The sequence below is a fragment of the Bos indicus x Bos taurus genome, unplaced genomic scaffold (assembly GCF_003369695.1).
Source record: "Bos indicus x Bos taurus breed Angus x Brahman F1 hybrid unplaced genomic scaffold, Bos_hybrid_MaternalHap_v2.0 SuperScaffold_100126, whole genome shotgun sequence".
Taxonomy (NCBI): domain Eukaryota; kingdom Metazoa; phylum Chordata; class Mammalia; order Artiodactyla; family Bovidae; genus Bos; species Bos indicus x Bos taurus.
The window spans coordinates 1,478,159-1,500,383 of NW_020867066.1; the positions used below are offsets into that span (position 1 = coordinate 1,478,159).

General features: G+C 40.5%; 1 protein-coding gene across 1 annotated transcript in view; it reads right to left on the minus strand.

The window, feature by feature from the left end:
* LOC113888423 (multidrug resistance-associated protein 4-like) overlaps positions 1-22,225 on the minus strand; it is a 167,142-nt gene that overhangs the window by 81,815 nt on the left and 63,102 nt on the right. The window contains exons 16-20 of the mRNA XM_027535549.1: positions 21,948-21,985; positions 21,459-21,553; positions 8,928-9,074; positions 6,799-6,878; positions 5,425-5,531 (exon numbers count right to left, since the gene is read on the minus strand). Of these exons, the coding sequence (XP_027391350.1) occupies positions 5,425-5,531; positions 6,799-6,878; positions 8,928-9,074; positions 21,459-21,553; positions 21,948-21,985 (467 nt within the window). The remainder of the gene's footprint in view (positions 1-5,424; positions 5,532-6,798; positions 6,879-8,927; positions 9,075-21,458; positions 21,554-21,947; positions 21,986-22,225) is intronic.

Genomic DNA, 22,225 nt, shown 5'->3' on the forward strand with positions numbered 1-22,225 from the left:
GTATTTTGTAAACTCATGAATCTCAAGAAGTTGAACGGTGTCCACTCCAGGTCAGCAGTCTGGTGGAAGAAAGTAGCCTGGTTAGGTTGTCAGGATGACTAAGGCAGAGGATAGGTCCCAACCACCTATGGAAGGAAGTCCCATGAGCATATTTCAAATCCTCCAAAGGATGCTGTGTTGTGAGCAGCTGTTTATGACAAGCCACACTGGTTTCTAAATGATTTGTAAATGAAGATAACAAAAAAAAAAAAGAAGAATGCTTGTGAAACATGTTAATGGTTTTCTTTTAAAGCCTGTCCAACCAAAAACTTAAAAATAAGACTTTGCTTTATTGCTAGAGGCTATGGGTTTCTTTGGAAGGAATGATGCTAAAGCTGAAACTCCAGTACTTTGGCCACGTCATGCAAGAATTGACTCATTGGAAAAGACTCTGATGCTGGGAGGGATTGGGGGCAGGGGAGAAAGGGACGACAGAGGATGAGATGGTTGGATGGCATGACTGACTCCATGGATGTGAGTCTGAGTGAACTCCGAGGAGTTGTGATGGACAGGGAGGCCTGGCATGCTCTGATTCATGGGTCGCAAAGAGTCGGACATGACTGAGTGACTGAACTGAACTGATGACAAGTTTTTCTCATAACACAGAAATCCACAATTCTCTAGATCTGGCCAACAAGCAAAGAAGTAATGGTTATGCCATGCTTCCAAATACCAATAATGGATGACACTTCATAAGACTTGTCATGAGTCCAAATCTCAAGTATTTCACAGGCTTTATATAATCTCATTCTCACATCAATATGAGGAGGGATTATCCTCTCCATTTGCAAAGCAGGAAACTGATACTCAGAGAGGCTTATTGATTTGCTCAAATTCAAACAATTCAGTCATTATGACCCAAGTCTTTTCTTTTAACTTCTGCCTGATACTGTATCACATACAGATACTGTATCACACATAGATACTGTATCATACATCATATATTTCCCTTCTGTCTGCATTTTCTAACCCTGTTGGGTTTCTTGTGGTTCTATCTGGTCTTTCCCATGAGGGAGCCAGTTCTAGATTCCCAGCTATTTAGGGAATAACAGCCTGTTCAGTTCAGAGAGCAAAATGATCATTAAAGATCTTAAAAGTGGCTCACTGGGCTTCCCTGGTGGCTCAGTAGTAAAGAATCTGCCTGCCAATGCAGGAGATGTGGGTTTGATCACTGGATCAGGAAGATCCTCTGGAGAAGGAAATGGCAACCCACTCCAGTATTCTTGCCTGTGAAATCCCATGGACAGAGGAGCCTGGAGCACTGCAGTCCATGGGGTCACAAAGAGTTGAATGCAACTAAGCGACTAAATGGCAACAGCAAGGGTTCATTCTGTTCATAGTTTTTCAGGCACTCTGTCTACCAGATCTAATTCCTTGAATCTATTCATCACCTCCATTTTATAACCATAAGAGATTTGATTTAGGTCAAACCTGAATGGCCTTGTGGTTTCTCCCTACTCTCTTCATTTAAGCCTAAATTTTACAATAAGGAATTGATGATCAGAGCCATAGTCAGCTTCAGGTCTTGTTTTTGCTGACTGTATAGAGCTTCTTCATTTTCAGCTGAAAAGGACATAATCAATCTGATTTTGGTGTTTGATCATTTGGTGATGTCCTTGTGTAGAACTGTCCCTTGTGTTGCTGGAAGAGGGTGTTTTCTATGACCGATGTGTTCTCTTGACAAAACTCTGTTAGGCCTATGCCCTGCTTCATTTTGTACTCCAAAAGCCAGACTTGCCTGTTACTCCAGGTATCTCTTGATTTCCTACTTTTGCATTACAATTCCTTATGATGAAAAGGACATCTTTTTTTTGGTTTTAGATCTAGAAGGTATTGTAGGTCTTCATAGAACCAGTCAACTTCAGCTTCTTTGGCATTAGTAGTTGAGGCATAGACTTGTAGTACTGTGATGTTGAATGGTTTGCCTTGGAAGAGAACAGATCATTCTGTCGTTTTTGAGTTTGTACCCAAGGACTGCATTTCAGACTCTTTTGTTAACTATGACAGCTTCTCCATTTCTTCTAAGGGATTCTTGCCCACAGAAATAGATACAATGGTCATCTGAATTAAATTCGCCCATTCCTGTCCATTTTAGTTCACTGATTCCTAAGATGCCAATATTCACTCTTGTCATCCCCTGCTTGACCACATTCAATTTACATTGATTCATGGACCTAACATTCCAGGTCCCTATGCAATATCATTCTTTACAGCATTGGACTTTACTTTTACCAACAGACACATCCACAACTGAGTGTCATTTCCACTTCAGCCCAGCTGCTTCATTCTTTCTGGAGCTGTTAGCAGTTGCCCTCTGCTCTTCCCCAGTAACATACTGGATACCTCCCAACTTGGAGGGCTCATCTTCAAGTGTCATATATTTTGCCTTTTCATACTGTTCACGGGGCTCTCACAGCAAGAATACTGGAGTGGGTTATCATTTCCTCCTCAAGTGGACCATGTTCGTCAGAACTCTCCAGTATGACCTGTCTATCTTGGGTGGCCCTGAATGGTATGACTCATAGTTTCATTGAGTTACACAACCCTTCACCAGGACAAGGCTGTGATCCATGAGGAAGAAAGGAAATGAGGATTCAGTCATTTAAGTTCGGCCAAGCTGTTGATTGTTGTTGTTGTTTTCTCTTCCTGAATGAGGGATGTGTGAGGAACAAAGGTTTTGCAATTTGGTTTTCCTCAAAAAATTAAAGCATTTTGCTGAGGGCAGCTGTGTGCAACTTCTGATGCTCAGAGAAGTCCCTCTTTTTTTAATTTAATAAGTGATTTTTTTGATATTTTAAATTTTATTTATTTTTAATTGAAGGATAATTAAAATGCCTAAATTTAACTTCCACATCTTACCTTCATTTTCATTTGTCTTATTTGTAGGAAGACTTCTTGGAGGTGATGATTTCAATGACAAAAGCAGTGCATAATTGAGACTATTTACTCAATGTTATTTGGGACTTTGGAAAACTATATGAAAATTACGTTAATTTGAAATATTTAGTGACCAATGGTCAGTTTTGAAAACAACTGGTGTTTATTCTATGAGTCTACATAAGAAAGTATCCCTTAAAATCTTCAAGAATTACAAACCTAGAATCTCTGTAATACAAACTCATGAGATGATATTTATGGGCCTGGAAACTGTGTCTGACAATAAATTTAATACAACATAATGCTGGTGTCATCAGACAACTTTTCTCACTTAAAAATACATATAATGTTTTAAAAATAACTACCCATTACTTAGTGCTCAACATGCATTCAGATGTTATGAAAATAATAATATTAAAACAACTTCATTTTGCCTTCCCACAACATTTATGGAGTTGGTATTATTTTCTCTATTTTACTGAGAGGAGACTGGCTTTGTGTGGCAGAGACAGGAAGAGGGAGAGCTGGGATTCAAGCTTGGAAAGAGAGACTTCAGGGCTTCCCATGCCACTGTACTTTAAAGTTGTTGACATCATAAATGATTATCAGGTGGAATCGCACTACATAAATTGATTTTTTTATGCTGCTTTTCCTTCATCCTTTTTGAAATGGTGAACAGCTCCAATTTGCCCAACAACTATAATGTGACCGAACAGGCAACTTCTCTGGTAGAGTCAGTGTACAATATGGTGCACAAACTCATGATTGCCCTCTGTTGGGATGTGGTCTCTGAGTGACATCGTCTGAGTAGATGGACTGTCCTGCAGTGTGGACCACTACTCAGAACCCAGGGTTTCCCTTCCCACACTTGGCATCACTATTACAAAATATTAAATAAATTATCTAATATATTGTTTAAGAGAATGAGAAGGAATTAAATGAGGAAAAGTACACAAAATAAACACTTTAGAAGTAATGAAAATGATCAAGAATCTTCCAAGGTTTATAAAATACACCAAGGATAAGCAGAATCATCAAAAGTGAGTTGAAAACAATTGGCACAAACTATTTCTTTTAAAACAAAACTGAACAACCCCCTTCCAGCCCCTTCCCTTCCCTCCTCTCATTGGTGATGGGGAAGAAAGACTGATTCCCACATTGGAACTCTGCTTCCAGCAGCACCTCCAGCCCCACCATCCACAGCAGCCTTTTCTTTTCATCCAGGATTAAAGGTCACCTTCTAGAAGCTCCGCCCACCTCCTGGACCAGGCTCCCTAACTGCCTCCAGCCCCCACGTCCACTTTGCCTTCCAGGACTTCCTCCACAGAGCTCCCACAATTAGGATTCCAACGGCAGCAAGGGGTGAATCTCTGGATGTCTCCCTCCCAAAGGGAGGCTGCCGGGGACCACCCATGACGGGAGGGGTCTGGCTCACTCCTGCTCTTCAGGACCTCAACTCTAAGCACTGTTTGTTGAAGGGAAGGAGGGAGAGAGGGAAATACCACCCACCACCTCACACACGCAACTCACAAACTGTACACCCCAACAACCAGCAATACCTCCTCAGACCCTACATTCCAGATGGGCCTGTCTCCTACTTCATTCAAACTCCTTCCAGGAGTAGCCTGTCTTCACCTCAACTCCCTCCATGCCTCCTGGATTTGCAGCCCTTTGCACTCTGACCTCCTCACATCTGAAACCTGCTTCTCAGGTCACCAACACCTCCTGATTCCAAATCAAGCAACAAGTTTTCACAGACTCACCTTCTTGTTTGCACTGAGCAGATGTGTCCTTCCTTGATTCCCCAACCTACTTCCTTCTTTCTCTCTTGCTGTTCACTGTGTCTCCTCTCTTCCCCTTCTCTCTCTGCTTTTTCTCTGATATCGAGTCTTCTTATATTGGCCCCTAAAAATGTTTCCCTCTCTCTGGGCAATCTTGTCATCTTCACAGATTCAGCTACTACCTGCTCAGTGAAGGGTACACAGGCTCCATGCTCATCCCAGGTCTCTCCCTCAAACACCAAACTCTTACTTCCAATGACCTACAGGACACCTCCACCTTCAACTTCAAGATAACTGAACTACAAGTGGCAGAGCTGGGATTGGAAATCAGCAAGACTGGAATTTTCCCTCCTCTTTAATGAGAATGTTTCCTACTGAAATCAGGTAGTATCTATCCCTGTTCCTCTATACATCATGCAAAAATATGTGACAATCTGACTATGACCACTAACTAACCATGTGCTAGTAAGCACATGGCATAAACCCAAGTTAGCCCACCTTACCATAGCAAAGAAACAACCATTCACAAAATATTTTCAAAGTAATTCACAATCACTGTTAAAATGTGACACTGTTTTCAAGCAAAAATAGTTTCTGGGACTAAATTACATAGTTAAACCCAGAAGGGCACATTTATAAAATAAGTTTGCAGAAGAGAAAAAAAAAAAAAAATCAGACATCTTTGCAGTAAAAGTCCTCTGCCTCTGAGTCTCAGAGTAGTTCACACTGGTAACAGTTGAAGCCATGCCCACAGGCTACACTGTCTGCAGTCAGATCTCTGCTGCATTTCTGTGTGCAGCTTTTGACAATGTGTTTCATTTCCAAAATTAACACCTGAGAAGTAAAAGAAAATTCCCCACAGACTAAATAACTGAAAAGTAGACAGAATTAAATAACAGAAAAATACACCCCACATGAGCAATGATACTGGATGAGGAGATGAGAGTGGAGATGACCCTACATCATTCTTTAGAACCTCAAGTTCACAGACAAAAGACAGACTCGATAGAAGGTATTCCTGTAGGTCTTTCTCTCTCTCCCTCTCTTGTTTTAAGACACCTTAAGACAGAGCAATCAACCTGTGAAAAGAATAACTGCCAGCAAAACAAAAGACATTTTCTGAAATGACTTTGATCCTGGAATCAAATTACTGGCTTAAAGGCTTTTTTTCTTTAATAACTGCTCTCTATTGCCCTTGTTGGACTTCCCAGGTGGCTCAGTGGTGAAGAATCTGCCTGCCAATGCAGGAGACATGGGTCTGGAAGATCCCCTGGACAAGGTAATTGCAACCCACTCAAGTATTCTTACCTTAGAAATCCCATGGACAGAGGAACCTCATGGGCTATAGTCCATGGGGTCACAAAAGAGTCAGACACAATTTAGCAACTAAACAACAACCTTTTCCTCGTTAAAGTATTATTTTCACCTTATTTTTACCAATCTTTTCTTTGTAAGTAACCACAATTGGCTTTATCCAAATAAAATAGTGCAGTAAATATTTGTTCTCTGTGGTAATACAATGCATTGTGCATGTCTGACTCTTTGCAACCCCATGGACTATAGCCCGCCAGGCTCCTCTGCCCATGGAATTTTCCAGGCAAGAATACTGGAGTGGCTTGCCATTTCCTTCTCCAGAGGATCTTCTTGACCCAAGGATTGAACTCTTGTCTCTTGTGTCTCCTGCATTGGCAAGTGAATTCTTTAACACTGAGCCACTTGGGAAGCCCAATACAATGCATAATTTAGTTCATCTAGGCTATCCTTCCATGAGAGGTGATTTTTTTCTCTATTATGAAATGTGCTCACAATAAGGGAATCCACACCAGACATCTGGAAGGCAGAGGGAGAACCACTTACCCAGCCTGTCGCTGCTTCAGACCAACCTTGATGTGACTGGGTAGCCACTCCTGCCCCAGGTGTCACTCATGTTAGCTCAGCCTCCCAATGACAGCTGCACCCTTCTCTCACAAATATAACCTTTACTGAGGATAACAGGGCATATCACCAGGCTGAAAGCCCACCCTAAGCCCCTGTGAGAAAGCCTCGAGAAACAGGCATTCTGCTCTTCCCTGTGAGAACTCTGACAGGACTGGTACATTACCTGGATGAAATCTTGAAATATCAGGGGCAGCGAGTCATCCATATGCCCAATGTCTTTCGAGAAGCGATTTAAAATCCTTCCTGAAAGAACAGGATACAAGAAAATACTCATTTCCTCATAAAGGAGCCTTAAGAGAAACAATACGTGCACAAATCAAAACAATATTTTTAAAGCACATGTATTTATGGATTTCTCTGATGATACAGTGGATAAGAATCTGCTTGTCAATGCAGGGGACATTACAAATTCCACTTTTGAAAATAAAAGATAGGAAAGAGTTCAATTTACTATACCACTAAAAGAGTAAGTAATTTATAGCCCCTAAGCCTTTTGGGCAAAGCAGGCCTATCTTTGCAATACTTATTTGGGCTTCTATTTTCTTGAAGGAATGAAGTCGTGCTAAGAGCTAAAGGAGGGGGACACAAGATAAATATTAGTGTGCTGACTGCTCTAAAATTAGTGGCCTTCAGGATTTAAACTTGATCCCAAGTCCTTCAATATAAGTAAGTCAGCATGTGGAGAAGCCTACAGGTCTTGACTATAAAGAGCCTGGTTAACTGTGGTCATGAACACTCAGAGGCTGTGAGAACAGAAATTCAGTCCCACTTAATGCTCCCAACTTTGTGACTATAGTTTTCACACTAACAGGCAAAGTGGAGGAACTTCATACCCATAATAGCATGGACTCCTCCAACCCCTTCCTCACTCTGGCTTCATAATAACCTGAGATCTGTGTGGGCCTCTGCAGTTTACTATCCTGTGCTCTGCTCACTGCCTGGACTAAACAACATGTGCTGAATAAATCTGAACAGATTTATGAGCTGCTGCCCTCGACATTCTTATTTAATCCTCACAACAGTCTTGTGGAACAGAAAGGGCAGTGGTTATTCCCATTTCACAGGAGAGAAGCTCCCAGACACCATGTCCTCATCCTCATTGAGGTTCAGTAGGCACTGATCCTGTGCTAAGTGCTGTGAATTATTAACCTGCTTAATGCCCACAATACCAAGATGTTGGTAAGTGTGTGAATAGTATCCTCATTTTACAGGTAAGAAGATCAAGACACAGAGAAATTAAATAATTAGCACAGAAGTATTCACATAACTATAACTATTACTATTAGTAACTAGCAACAGGACTGAACCCAGCCAGTTGGCTCCAGAGTCCACACTTAAGACCATGACAGCATCCTGCCTGGAGATTTGCCTGGCTAGGAGAATATACCTGCTTTGGCCTCAGTCACATGCCGAGTTGATGACCAGGCTGAGCCTACACTTGTCCTCCTTCCAGTCACATCCCTGCCTTGACAGGCCCTGTCAGTCATCACCTGTGAGAAAACAAAGCCACCCTGGGCCTCAGCACAAGTACAACCAAATGAACAGAGTGGGCATGTTCACTAAAGAACTGACTCTTCACAGAAACCCAGGTCAGGAGGCTGTCTCCTGAAGCAATACAGGTCAAAGGCCTCAAAGTAGAGGAAGCAACCACTGGAAAACCATCAGGGACACTCTTACTTAATACTGAAGATCCACCTGCTATGTACCACAAGACCTCTTAAATATAACCAAAAGTCCATTATAAAACTAGAGAGTTGATTTTATTGAAGATGATATATACTTTTAACTGATCTTGTGTTTTAATCAATTTTCCATTACCATTTAGATAAACCTAAAAATATGAGCACATGTCAGACCTCTGTGATCCCAGAAATGGATGAGCAATGAAAAAGAGAAACACATAGCCTGTCTCCTATAGAGATGTTCCTGGAAGAAGGTCCTTCCTAGTTAGCTTAACATTATTAACACAGGAACATTTCAACAACTAGTCAAAAATATTTCAACACATTTGCATCATATCTTGGGTGCTTCATATGTCTTACAAATGGATTCATAAATCATCCTGTAAAGTAAACATTCATTTATCTTTACAGACACACATAAATTGGAATAAAAGGTTACATACTCCTATTCAGATTTTCTCTGGTAGGAAAGAATATCAGTGAAGCTTTTCATAGAAAATGAATGGTGATTTTCTTCTAAGCATCTCTTCCATTTTCAAATATCAAATGTAATCAGGAATTAAATGTGTTAAGAAGACATATTCACTGAGAAACCTGGTGTCTGACTTACCTATTGGATTTCTATAGAAGAACAATACTGGAGCTCTCAAAATGGACCACAAAATTTTGTTATGCAAAGTTTGTGAAGCGTTAACAAGGACGTAGAATATCAACAGAGACCTTGTGATGCCAAAAAGGATGGTAGAAAAAGTTAAACCTGAAATAAAGAAACATCACTCAGTACAAGTTCTCTGCCTTATCCTCAATGATGTTAAAGCATGACAGACAGTTTATAAAGATATTGTGTATTTTATTCTATAAATAAGATTTATATAAAAATTTATACATGTAGACTATAGAATAATTTTATATATATATAAATGTATATATATGTAAATATACATATGAAATAGGGTGTATAAGAACTTGATGCTGTCACAAAATACATTTATAAAGAAGAATATGAAAATCACTATTTTTCTTTCACTAAATAGAAACAACACAGGGGGGAAATGTCTTATATAAATTACAGTTTCATTCTAGGCTTTCCTAATTCACTTACAAGTTCTAATAACAACTCACAAGAAAGACAATTACAGGGGTCCCTTAGTTCAGTGTTGGAGAGTCCGTCTGCCAATGCAGGAGACATGGGTTCAATCCCTGACCCAGGTGGATCTCACATGTCTCAGAGCAGCTTAGCCTGTGCTCCATAACTATTGAGCTTGTGCTCTAGAGCCCAGGAACCACAACTACTAAAGCCCACTGGCTGCATCTACTGAAGTCCCCATACCCTAGAGCCCATGCTCTGAAACAAGAGAAGCCATGCAATGAGAAACCTGCACATCACAATTAGAGTAGACTCTGCCCTTGGCAACTAGAGAAAGTCCACACAGCGATGAAGACCCAGCATAGCCAAAAATAAAACAAACAAACAAACAAAAAAACAACAACTTTAAAACAAAAAGAAAGATGATTATGAAAAACAGTTGATCTTCTTCCCTTTGCCACATTTCAAATCCCACTAGTTACATATTCCACAATCAAAGCATACCTCAGTTTTAGATATCAGTGTGAGAAGGAAGAGGAACAGGAGAAATGACTTACCATTTCCTTGTAAACAGTAAATTTACAGGAAAATTTACTTCTATGTAAAATAGCTACTTGAGAATCTACTTTTATAGCACAGAAAATTCTACTCAGTGGTGATCTAAATGAGAAGGAAACAAAAAAAATGGGGATATATGTGTACTGTACATATGACTCATGGCACTTTGTTGTACAGCAAAATCTCACACGACACTGTAAAGCAACTGTACTCCAGTGAAAATTAATAAAAATCAAATAAATAAAAAATAACATAGCAATTTCTATGTCCAAGTAGTTTTAAAGAGTACAGAAGGACCATATTAAGTTGCAAACAGACAACTTAATTATTTGCAACTAACAATTAATTAGTTTGCAAACTATTGCTATTCAAGAAATAGCAAGAAACTATTATATTTTGACAAGAGATAATTATAACCTAAATAATAATTTATAGATAATCTAAACAAGCAACTAACCTCTCACTAAGTGTTTTAAGGAAACACAAAGCATTTGTAAATAAATATTATCATTTAAAAATTTTTATCAATGATAAATGAGCATCACTATGCATATAAAACCACATCCAAAGTCAGAAGGAGCAGCCCCACATCCAAGGTCAGGGAAAACCTAGTAAGATGGTAGGCACTGGAGTGGCTGTGAGGAGATACCCCATGTCTAAGGGCAAAGGAGCAGCCCCAGCAAGACAGTAGAAGTGGCGAATTCATGTTTAGAATCAAACCCAATTCCTGCCAGAGATGCTCAGAGGGCTCAAATGAACCTTGTGCGCACCAGGACCCAGAGTCCCCACAGAGACTGAGACAGAACTGTGTTTGAGAGTTTCCTGTGGAGGTATGGGGTTGGCAGTGGTCTGCCGCAGGGACAGGAGCTCTGGGTGTGGGTATGGCATAAGTCCTCTTGGAGGAGGTTGCCATTAACCCCACCATAGAGCTGTCAGAACTTACACAGGACTGGGAAATAGACTCTTGGAGGGCACAACAGAACCTTGTGCACCAGGACCAAGGAGGAAGGAACAGTGACCCCAGAGAAGACTTGCCTATGGGTGTCCAGGAGTCTCTGGTGAAGGTGTGAGTTGGTGGTGGACCTCAGCAGGGTTAGGGGCACGGTCTTTAGCATTACATGCATGGGATCTTGTGAGGGAAGTCACCATTATATTCATTCAGTTCAGTTCAGCTCAGTTCACTGGCTCAGTCGTGTCTGACTCTATGCGACCTCATGAATCACAGCACGCGAGGCCTCCCTGTCCATCATCAACACCTGGAGTTCACTCAAACTCATTTCGATCAAGTCGGTAATGCCATCCAGATATCTCATCCTCTGTCGTCCCCTTCTCCTCCTGCCCCCAATCCCTCCCAGCATCAGGGTCTTTTCCAATGAGTCAACTCTTTGCATGAGGTAGCCAAAGTATTGGAGGTTCAGCTTTAGCATCAGTCGTTCCAATGAACAGCCAGGACTGATCTCCTTTTGGATGGACTGGTTGGATCTCCTTGCAGTCTAAGGAACTCTCAAGAATCTTCTCCAGCACCACAGTTCAAAAGCATCAATTCTTCAGTGCTCAGCTTTCTTCACAGTCTAATTCTCACATCTATACATGACTACTGGAAAACCATAGCCTTGACTAGACGGACCTTTGTTGGCAAAGTAATGTCTCTGCTTTTCAATATGCTATCTAGATTGGTCATAACTTTCCTTCCAAGGAGTATGCGTCTTTTAATTTCATGGCTGCAATCACCATCTGCAGTGATTTTGGAGCCCCAAAAAATAAAGTCTGACACTGTTTCCACTGTTTCCCCATCTATTTGCCATGAAGTGATGGGACCGGATGCCATGATCTTCGTTTTCTGAATGTTGAGCTTTAAGCCAACTTTTTCACTCTCCTCCTTCACTTTCATCAAGAGGCTTTTTTAGTTCCTCTTCACTTTGTGCCATAAGGGTGGTGTCCTCTGCATATCTGAGGTTACTGATATTTCTCCAAGCAATCTTTATTCCAGCTTGTGCTTCTTCCAGCCCAGCATTTCTCATGATGTACACTGCTTATAAGTTAAATAAGCACGGTGACAATATACAGCCTTGATGTACTCCTTTTCCTATTTGGAACCAGTCTGCTGTTCCATGTCTAGTTCAAGCTGTTGCTTCCTGACCTGCATATAGGTTTCTCAAGAGGCAGGTCAGGTGGTTTGGTATACCCATCTCTTTCAGAATTTTCCACAGTTTATTATGATCCACACAGTCAAAGGCTTTGGCATAGTCAATAAAGCAGAAATAGATGTTTTTCTGGAATTCTCTTGCTTTTTTGATGATCCAGCGGATGTTGGCAATTTGATCTCTGGTTCCTCTGCCTTTTCTAAAACCAGCTTGAAAATATGGAAGTTCACCATTCACGTATTGCTGAAGCCTAGCTTGGAGAATTTTGAGCATTACTTTACTAGCATGTGAGATGAGTGCAATTGTGCGGTAGTTGGAGCATTCTTTGGCATTGCCTTTTTTGGGGATTGGAATGAAAACTGACCTTTTCCAGTCCTGTGGCCACTGCTGAGTTTTCCAAATTTGCTGGCATATTGAGTGCAGCACTTTCACAGCATCATCTTTCAGGATTTGAAATAGCTCACCTTGAATTCCATCACCTCCACTACCTTTGTTCATGGTGATGCTTTCTAAGGCCCACTTGACTTCACATTCCAGGATGTCTGGCTCTAGGTGAGTGATCACACCATCATGATTATCTGGGTAATGAACTCTTTTTTGTACAGTTCTCATGTGTATTCTTCTTAATATCTTCTGCTTCTGCTAGGTCCATACCATTTCTGTCCTTTATCAAGCCAATCTTTGCATGAAATATTCCCTTGGTATCTCTAATTTTCTTGAAGAGATCTCCAGTCTTTACCATTCTGTTATTTTCCCCCATTTCTTTGCATTGATCTCTGAGGAAGGCTTTCTTATCTCTTCTTGCTATTCTTTGGAACTCTGCATTCAGATGCTTATATCTTTCCTTTTCTCCTTTGCTTTTCACTTCTCTTCTTTTCACAGCTATTTGTAAGGCCTCCCCAGACAGCCATTTTGCTTTTTTGCATTTCTTTTCCATGGGGATGGTCTTGATCCCTGTTTCCTATACAATGTCACAAACTTCCGACCATAGCTCATCAGGCACTCTGTCTATTACATCTAGTCCCTTAAATCTATTTCTCACTTCCACTGTATAATCATAAGGGATTTGATTTAGGTCATACCTGAATGGTCTAGTGGTTTTCCCTACTTTCTTCAATTTAAGTCTGAATTTGACAATAAGTAGTTCACGATCTGAGCCACAGTGAGCTCCAAGTCTTGTTTTTGCTGACTGTATACAGCTTCTCCATCTTTGGCTGCAAATAATATAATCAATCTGACTTCGGTGCGACCATCTGGTGATTTCCATGTGTAGAGTCTTCTCTTGTGTTGTTGGAAGAGGGTGTTTGCTATGACCAGTGTGTTTTCTTAGCAAAAGTCTATTAGCCTTTGCCCTGCTTCATTCCATACTCCAAGGCCAAATTTGCCGTTACTCCAGGTGTTTCTTGACTTCCTACTTTTGTATTTCAATCCCGTATAATGAAAAGGACATCTTTTGGGGGTGATAGTACTAAAAAGTTAGGACTTCCCTGGTGGCTCAGATGGTAAAACATCTGTCTACAATGCAGGAGACCCAGGTTCAATCTCTGGGTCAGGAAGATCCCCCCGAGAAGGAAATGGCAATCCACTCAAGTACTATTGCCTGGAAAATCCCATGGACAGAGGAGCCTGGTAGGCTGCAGTCCATGGGGTCGAAAAGAGTCAGACTGAGCAACTTCACTTTCATTTTCACTTTCTAAAGGGTCTTGTAGGTTTTCATACCTCCACCGTAGTTTATCTTTATTACCTCCACCATAGTTTGGCCCAAGATAAGTAGCAGGGAGGGAACACAGCTCCACCCATCAACAGAAAATCGGATTAAAGATTTACTGAGCATAGACCTGCCCATCAGAACAGGACCCAGTATCTCCCTTAGTCAGTCTCTCCCATCAGGAAGCTTCCATAAGCTTCTTATCATTCTCCATCAGAGGGCAGACAGACTGAAAGCCACAATCACAAAAAACTAACCAATCTAATTACATGGACCACAGCCTTGTCTAACTCAATGAAACTATGAGCCATGTCATGTAGGAGTACCTAAGACTGATGGGTCATGGTGGAGAGTTCTAACAAAATGTGGTCCACTGGAGAAGGGAATGACAAACCACTTCAGTATTCCAGTCTTGAGAACCCCATGAACAGTATGAAAAGGCAAAAAGATAGGACACTGAAAGATGAACTCCCCAGTTGGTAGGTACCCAATATGCTACTAGAGAACAGTGGAGAAATAACTCCAGAAAGAATGAAGAGACAGAGCCAAAGCAAAAATAACAGCCAGTTGTGGATGTGACTGGTGATAGAAGCAAGGTCCGATGTTGTAAAGAGCAACATTGCAAAGGAACCTGGACTATTAGGTCCATGAATCCAGGCAAATTGGAAGTGACAAAACAGGAGATGGCAAGAGTGAATGCCATCAAATTCCTAAAATTCCACATTTTAGGAATCAGTGAACTAAAATGGACTGGAATGGGTGAATGTAACTCAGAAGAACTTTATATCTACTACTGTGCACAGGAATCCATTAGAAGAAATGGAGTAGCCATCATATTCAATGAAAGAGTCCGAAATGCAGTGCTTGGATGCAATCTCAAAAAAACACAGAATGATCTCTGTTCGTTTCCAAGGCAAACCATTCAGTATCACGGTAATCTAAGTCTATGTCCTGACCAGTAATGCCAAAGAGGTTGAAGTTGAACAGTTCTATGAAGACCTACAGGACCTTCTAGAATTAACACCCAAAAAAGATGTCCTTTTCATTATAGAGAACTGGAATGCAAAAGTAGGAAGTCAAGAAACACCCAGAGTAACAGGCAAATCTGGCCTTGGAGTACAGAATGAAGCAGGGCAAAGGCTCTTAGCATTCTGCCAAGAGAATACACTGGTCATAGCAAATACCTTCTTCCAACAACACAAGAGAAGACTCTACACATGGACATCACCAGATGGTCAACATCTAATTCAAATTGATTATATTCTTTGCAGCCAAAGATGGAGATGTTCTATACAGTCAGCAAAAACAAGACCGGGAGCTGACTGTGGCTCAGATCATGAGTTCATTATTGCCAAATTCAGACTTAAATTGAAGAAAGGGAAAGCCACTACCATTCAGGTATGACCAATTTCAAATCCCTTATGATTATACAGTGGAAGTGAGAAATAGATTTAAGGGACTAGATCTGTTAGAATGCCAGATGAACTATGGATGGAGGTTTGTGACATTGTACAGTAGACAAGGAGCAAGACCTCCCCAAGAAAAAGAAATGCAAAAGAACAAAATGGCTGTCTGAGGAGGCCTTACAAATAGCTGTGAAAAGAAGAAAAGCAAAAAGCAAAGGAGAAAAGGAAAGATATACCCATTTAAATGCAGAGTTCCAAAGAATAGCAAGGAGAGATAAGAAAGCATTCCTCAGTGATCAGTGCAAAGAAATAGAGAAAAACAATAGAATGGGAAAGACTAGAGATCTCTTCAAGAAAATTAGAGATACCAAGGGAACATTTCATGCAAAGATGGGCTCAATAAAGGACAGAAATGTTATGGACTTAACAGAAGCAGAAGATATTATGAAGAGGTGGCAAGAACACACAGAAGAACTGTACAAAAAAGATCTTCACGACCCAGATAATCATGATGTTGTGATCACTCACCTAGAGGCAGACATCCTGGAATGTGAAGGCAAGTGGGCCTTAGTAAGCATCACTACAAACAAAGCTAGTGGAGGTGATGGAAATCCAGTTGAGCTATTTCAAATCCTAAAAGATGATACTGTGAAAGTGCTGTACTCAATATGTCAGCAAATTTGGAAAACTCAGCAGGGGCCACAGGACTGGAAAAGGTCAGTTTTCATTCCAATCCCAAAGAAAGGAAATGAATGCTCAAACTACTGCACATTTGCTCCTATCTCACACGCTAGCAAAGAAATGTTCAAAATTCTCCAAGCCAGGCTTCAGCAATACGTGAACCATGAACTTCTAGATGTTCAAGCTGGTTTTAGAAAAGGCAGAGGAACCAGAGATCAAATTGCCAAACACCTACTGGATCATGGAAAAAAGCAAGAGAGTTCCAGAAAAACATCTATTTCTCCTTTATTGACTATGTCAAAGCCTTTGACTGTGTGGATCACAATAAACTGTGGAAAATTCTGAACGAGATGGGAATATCAAACCACCTGACCTGCCTCTTGACATATCTGTATGCAGATCGTAAGCAACAGTTAGAACTGGACATGGAACAACAGACTGGTTCCAAATAGGAAAAGGAGTATGTCAAGGCTGTATTTTGTCATCATGCTTATTTAACTTATATGCAGAGTACATCATGAGAAACACTGGGCTGGGTGAAGTACTAACTGGAATAAAGATTGCTTGGAGAAATACCAATAACCTCAGATATGCAGATGACATTACCCTTATTGTAGAAATGAAGAACTAAAGAGTCTCTTGATGAAAGTGAAAGAGGAGAGGAAAAAAGTTGGCTTAAAGCTCAACATTCAGAAAACTAAGATCATGGCATGTGGTCCCATCACTTTATGGCAAACAGATGCGGAAACAGTGGAAACAGTGACAGACTTTATTTTTTGGGACTCCAAAATCACTGCAGATGGTGATTGCAGCCATGAAATTAAAAGACGCTTACTCCTTGGAAGAAAAGTTATGACAAACCGAGACAGCATATTAAAAAGCAGAGACATTACTTTGCCAACAAAGGTCTGTCTAGTCAAGGCTATGGTTTTTCCAGTAGTCATGTATGGATGTGAGAGTTGGACTATAAAGAAAGCTGAATGCCAAAGAATTGATGCTTTTGAACTATGATGTTGGAGAAGACTCTTGAGAGTCCCTTGGACTGCAAGGAGATCCAACCAGTCCATCCTAAAGAAAAGGACTGATGTTGAAGCTGAAACTCCAATACTTTGGCTACCTGATGCAAAGAGCTGACTCATTTGAAAAGACCCTGATGCTGGGAAAGATTGAGGGCAGGAGGAGAAGGGGACGACAGAGGATGAAATGATGGGATGGCATCACTGACTCAATGGGCATGAGTTTGAGTAAACTCTGGGAGTTGGTGACGGACAGGGAAGCCTGGTGTGCAGCAGTACATGGGGTCGCAACGTCGGACTGACTGAGCAACTGATCTGATCTGAACTAAACTGATCCATATAAAAATGAAAATAGCCCTCCGAACATCTCTTCAACTCACAATGGTAAATAAAGGAGTGATGACCCTTGTAATAAATATTCCTTCATGTAGTGTTTTTCCATTCAGCTGACACATCAGTGTTAAACTCTGAAACCTGCTCAGATTCCTGAATTCCATCAACAAGCATTTGCCTTAGCCCAGTACCCTATATGAATATAAAACAGAATCCTTTCCTTCTTCCTTTAAGCCCCCATAGTCCACCAATTAAGAAGGTAAACAGCTAACGTATTTGGATTTCTTAGCAAGTGATTCATAAAATAAATACCAAATTTCAAAGAGTGGATTTTTATATAACACATTCTTTGTAGCCAGTTTATACAAGTGTTTCCTGTGGGAATATTGTTATTTATTTATTTTTACTGGAATATACTTGCTTTACAATGTTGTGTTAGTTTCTGTACAAGGAAGTAAATCAGCAATATGTACATATATCCCGTCCTCCTATACCTCCCCTTCTCAATTAATCCCACCCCTCAATGTCCTCAGAGAGCACTGTACTGAGTTCCCTGTACTATCCAGCAAGTTCCCACTAGCTATCTAGTGTATGGTAGTGTATACAAGTTCCCACTAGCTATCTAGTGTATGGTAGTATATATCCTAACCTGTCCATTCTTGTGTTAATATGTGCTTTTTTTTTTTTTTTTTGCTTTTCTTTCTGACTTACTTCAGTCTGTATAACAGACTCTAGGTCCACCCATGTCTCTACAAATCAGCTAATTTCATTCTTTTTTGTAGCTGAGTAATATCCCATTATATATAGGTATCATAAATGAGATGAAAACACAATCCTCAGAATGGGAGAAAATAACTGTAAACTAAGCAACTGACAAGGGATTAACCTTCAAAATATACAAATAGTTTATGCAGCTCAATATCAAAAAAACAAACAATCCAATCAAAAAATAAGTGGAAGACATAAATAGACATTTCTCCAAAGAAAACATACCGATGGTCAACATGAAAAAAAAAAAGTCTATATCACTAATTATTAGAGAAATGCAGATTGAAACTACAATGAGGTATCACCTCACATCAATCAGAATGGCCATCAGCAAAAAATCTTACAATAAATGCTGGAAAGGCTGTAGAGAGAAGGGAACCCTCTTGCACTATGGTGGGAATGTAAATTGATATAACTACTATGGAGAACAGTATGGAGGTTCATTACAAACTAAAAATAGAACTACCATATGACCTTGGTAGTCCAGGAGCCCCACTTCTAGACATATACCCAGAGAAAAACATAGTCCAAAAGGATACATACCAGGATATATGCACCCCAATGCTCATTGCAGCACTGTTTACAACAGCTAACATGTGAAAGCAACCTAAATAACCATTGGCAGGAATGGACAAAGAAGAGGTGGTACATACATACAATGGACTATTACACAGTCATTAAAAAAGAATGAAATAATGCCATTTGCCACAACATGGGTGGGCCTAGAGATTGTCAGGCTGAATGAAGTAAGTCAGAGAGGAAAAATATTGTAAAACATCCCTTATAGGTGGAACCTAAAAAGAAATTATACAAATAAATGTATTTATGTAACAGAAACATACTGACAGACTTAGAGAATGAAATTATGGTTGTCAGGGGGAAGAAGAAAGGGGAAGAGATAGTTAGGGAGTTTGGGATCAACATGCACACTCTTCTATATTTAAAGTGGGTAACCAATAAGAACCTACTGTATAACACAGGGAACTCTGCTCAGTTATGTGATAGCCTGGACGGGGGGTGGGGAAGGGATTTGGAGGAGAATGAATATATGTATGGCTGAGTGTCTTTGCTGTCCACCTGAAACTATCACAACATTGTTAATCATCTATGTGTGCGTGCTAAGTCACTTCAGTCATGTCCAACTCTTTGCAACCCTATGGACCATAGCCCATCAGGCTCCTCAGTCCATGGTGCTGGGAGCCAGCACAGGAGTACCCTCCCATGACAAGGTCATGCGGGAGAGCCCTGATGGCCAAGGTGAGTCAGGACTCAAGGGGCCCCCTGGATCTGCTTGAGCATCTACCCCAAAACCAGAATCTGTCTGTTTTACTATTTTACGACTTTCACCAACTCCTCTGATATTAACAGGGGGCTATCCTCAACCACCTTTCTCTGAAGGAAATCAACTTAGGGCCCTAGTTAATAAGTCTCCTGGGCATAATAGGAGTGTTTCAATCCAAACCCCTCAGACGGCTCTCTTAACTTGCCTGACAGGTTTATCCGGACTCCTACAGCTACACATGTGATTGTTTACTGCCTCCCAACTGCAAGAGGCACGGGCAGCTTAAGATATTCAAATAGTATAGAGCCTCTCGGGGAGTTAGAAATTATTAGAATAGAACTAGTAGAAGATTTCATTGTTGAGCTAATGCTTGCTGCCAAGTTTCCATATCCCTTACCCACTGTGTCCCTGGGAGTATAATTAATATACTTGGTATATAGAAAAAATAAGTAGTGGCCTTGGTGTTAACAACTTTAGACCCTTGAGGTAGTAAATTCTTTCCTTGCTAAAGCCCACTGCACATTTGCCTTATAGGAATGCAACTTTTTAGTGCTTTCAGAGAGTGGCGCCAAACTTTAGAAAATTACTTTTAGAGAAAATAAGTTTTCTGGTTAACTAACCTTTATCAGAACAAAGAGTCATAAAATGTTAATAGGCCTCCTGGCCAGAAGATGATGTAAATCACCTAAAGCATTTGTATACGATAAGTTTGCAGAAAAGAAAGCCTGGTCTCGATGAGGGTCAAGGACTGCTGACTTTGCATGACTCTGCATTCACTATTATCCTCTATGTACAACTTAGGGTATAAAAACTCCTTTTGAAAATAAAGCTATTGGCCTTGCTCATCAGGCTTGGTCTCCCTGTGTCATTCTTGTTTCCTTTTCTCTCCTTTTCTTCTCTGTTCTTCTTTCAGGATGACTAATTGGAGCGTGGGGGCTCTCTGAGACCACTTAACTGCCCGGGCTTCTAAGACCCACTCAAGAAGGTGCCTAAGGTGGGGCACCTTCAGCTATTCAAGAGGGCACCTGTGGCCTCTGTGGTCAGAGAAAGTTCAGTGTTACGAACTTTATTGGTTTTCTTTATAAACCAGTTAGATCAAGCCTCTTTCTCTCCCCTTTTATCTATCCTTTTTCGCCAATGCCGTTCTCCTGAGGGAATCGCTGGATCCAACTGTGGCTGGACCCTGGTACCATGGGATATCACAGGCAAGAATACTGGAGTTGGATGCCATTCCCTTCTCCAGGGATCGAACCCAGGTTTCCTGCATTGTAGGCAGATTCTTTACTATCTGAGCAACCAGTGAAACCCAATCATTTATAATCCAATATCAAATTATTTTATTATTTTTATTTATAATTTAAAAATTAATTAATTGATATTATTATTATTTATTATTATGCCCCAATGTTCATAGTAGTAAATATTTATAATAGCCAGGACATGGCAGCAATCTAAATGTCCATCAACAAATGAATGGATAAAAAGATATTTAAAATTTTAGATGATGACATCTTTTAAACACTATGTAATATTATATATATTCTAAGCTCTTGTGAATACAGTGAGTCATGTTAATATTAGTCACATGTTAAATTAATCACACAGCTGGAGATAAGATAACACTGTGAACTCAAGGCAAGAAAGAGAAGGAATCTATCCCCAGATGCTGGATTCCCCCTGCTTAGCTTCTCAAGTAATTAGTGATGCCCAAGAGATGAGCAGTGTGGTGAAGGGGATTTTGCATACCTTCAAGATCAATAAAAGCCAGAGCTTATTCAGACAGAATTGGAAAACTCTGAACCACAGAGTAGGGATCTGTTTCTAATCCCATTGCCCATCCATATAACAATATAAGATTTAGCTAAAGCAACCTATTAGAATAGACAATACCATGTATTTACAGTGGCTGATTTTCTGAATGTGCAATCCTGGTTTAACTACCAAAATCCAGTGCACAATAAATCAAGAATCTCCATTCAACTTCTTTCTTCTAGATTTTAAAGATAATTGTTCTAGTTAATTCACAGAGTAAATGCAAATCAAACTCTTAAATCTGTTGAGACATTACCGAATTATGCCTGGAAGCCCTAGATGCTCACACAGGCTCCTTGTAAGCACCTCACACTCTCATATAATAGACCGGAGAATTCAACTTTACCTGAATAGGCTCCTAAATACCAGTTCAGATCAAGCATCACAATTGTCTCTCCTTTTCCATATACCTCAAAATACAGGGCACTTTGTAAATTTGCCCTATAGAACAGGGAAGAAAAAAATATTATGCTTCAGACAGAATGTATTCAAATATATATATATATAAAAACTCAATTTGAGAAATGTATTTTATGCTAGAAAAATGGTTCCCAGTTCACAGGGCTCTGTGTCCATCTACCTTATAAAGATTCAATTTGAATCACAACCTTCAGTTTTCAAAATCATCTATGAGGAAGCTGCTGAGGGTCAGACCTGGGGAGAGACAACGGGAGCGTCACTCTCCACCAGCAGGAACTTTACTTTTTCTTCAGGGAAACTATGTAAGGGTCAGAAGAGGAGGCTGAACAAGCCCCTCCCTTCTCCCCCTGACTGTGGGAAAGTGAGATTTCATGCAGATTTCACAGCACTTTGGGTCAGATCAGGAATCACTCACCAGTATGCAAGCCACCAATCCTGCAGGGCGTAGGCAACCTGGAGCAGGAAACAACAGTCACTCACACACTGATGTCACTGAGCCTCACACCCCGCTCAATAGGATGGGGGATGGAAAGGCTCCAGAAAACAGAGATGGTCCTTTCAGCCCAGGCCTATGCCAAGCCCCACACCTCAGATGGCTACAGGTCAAGGGAGGGCATCTTACATTTTAAACTCTTTAAAAGATATTCTTTTTTCCCTGGAAGTTCTCTATCATGTACATAATACCGATAACCT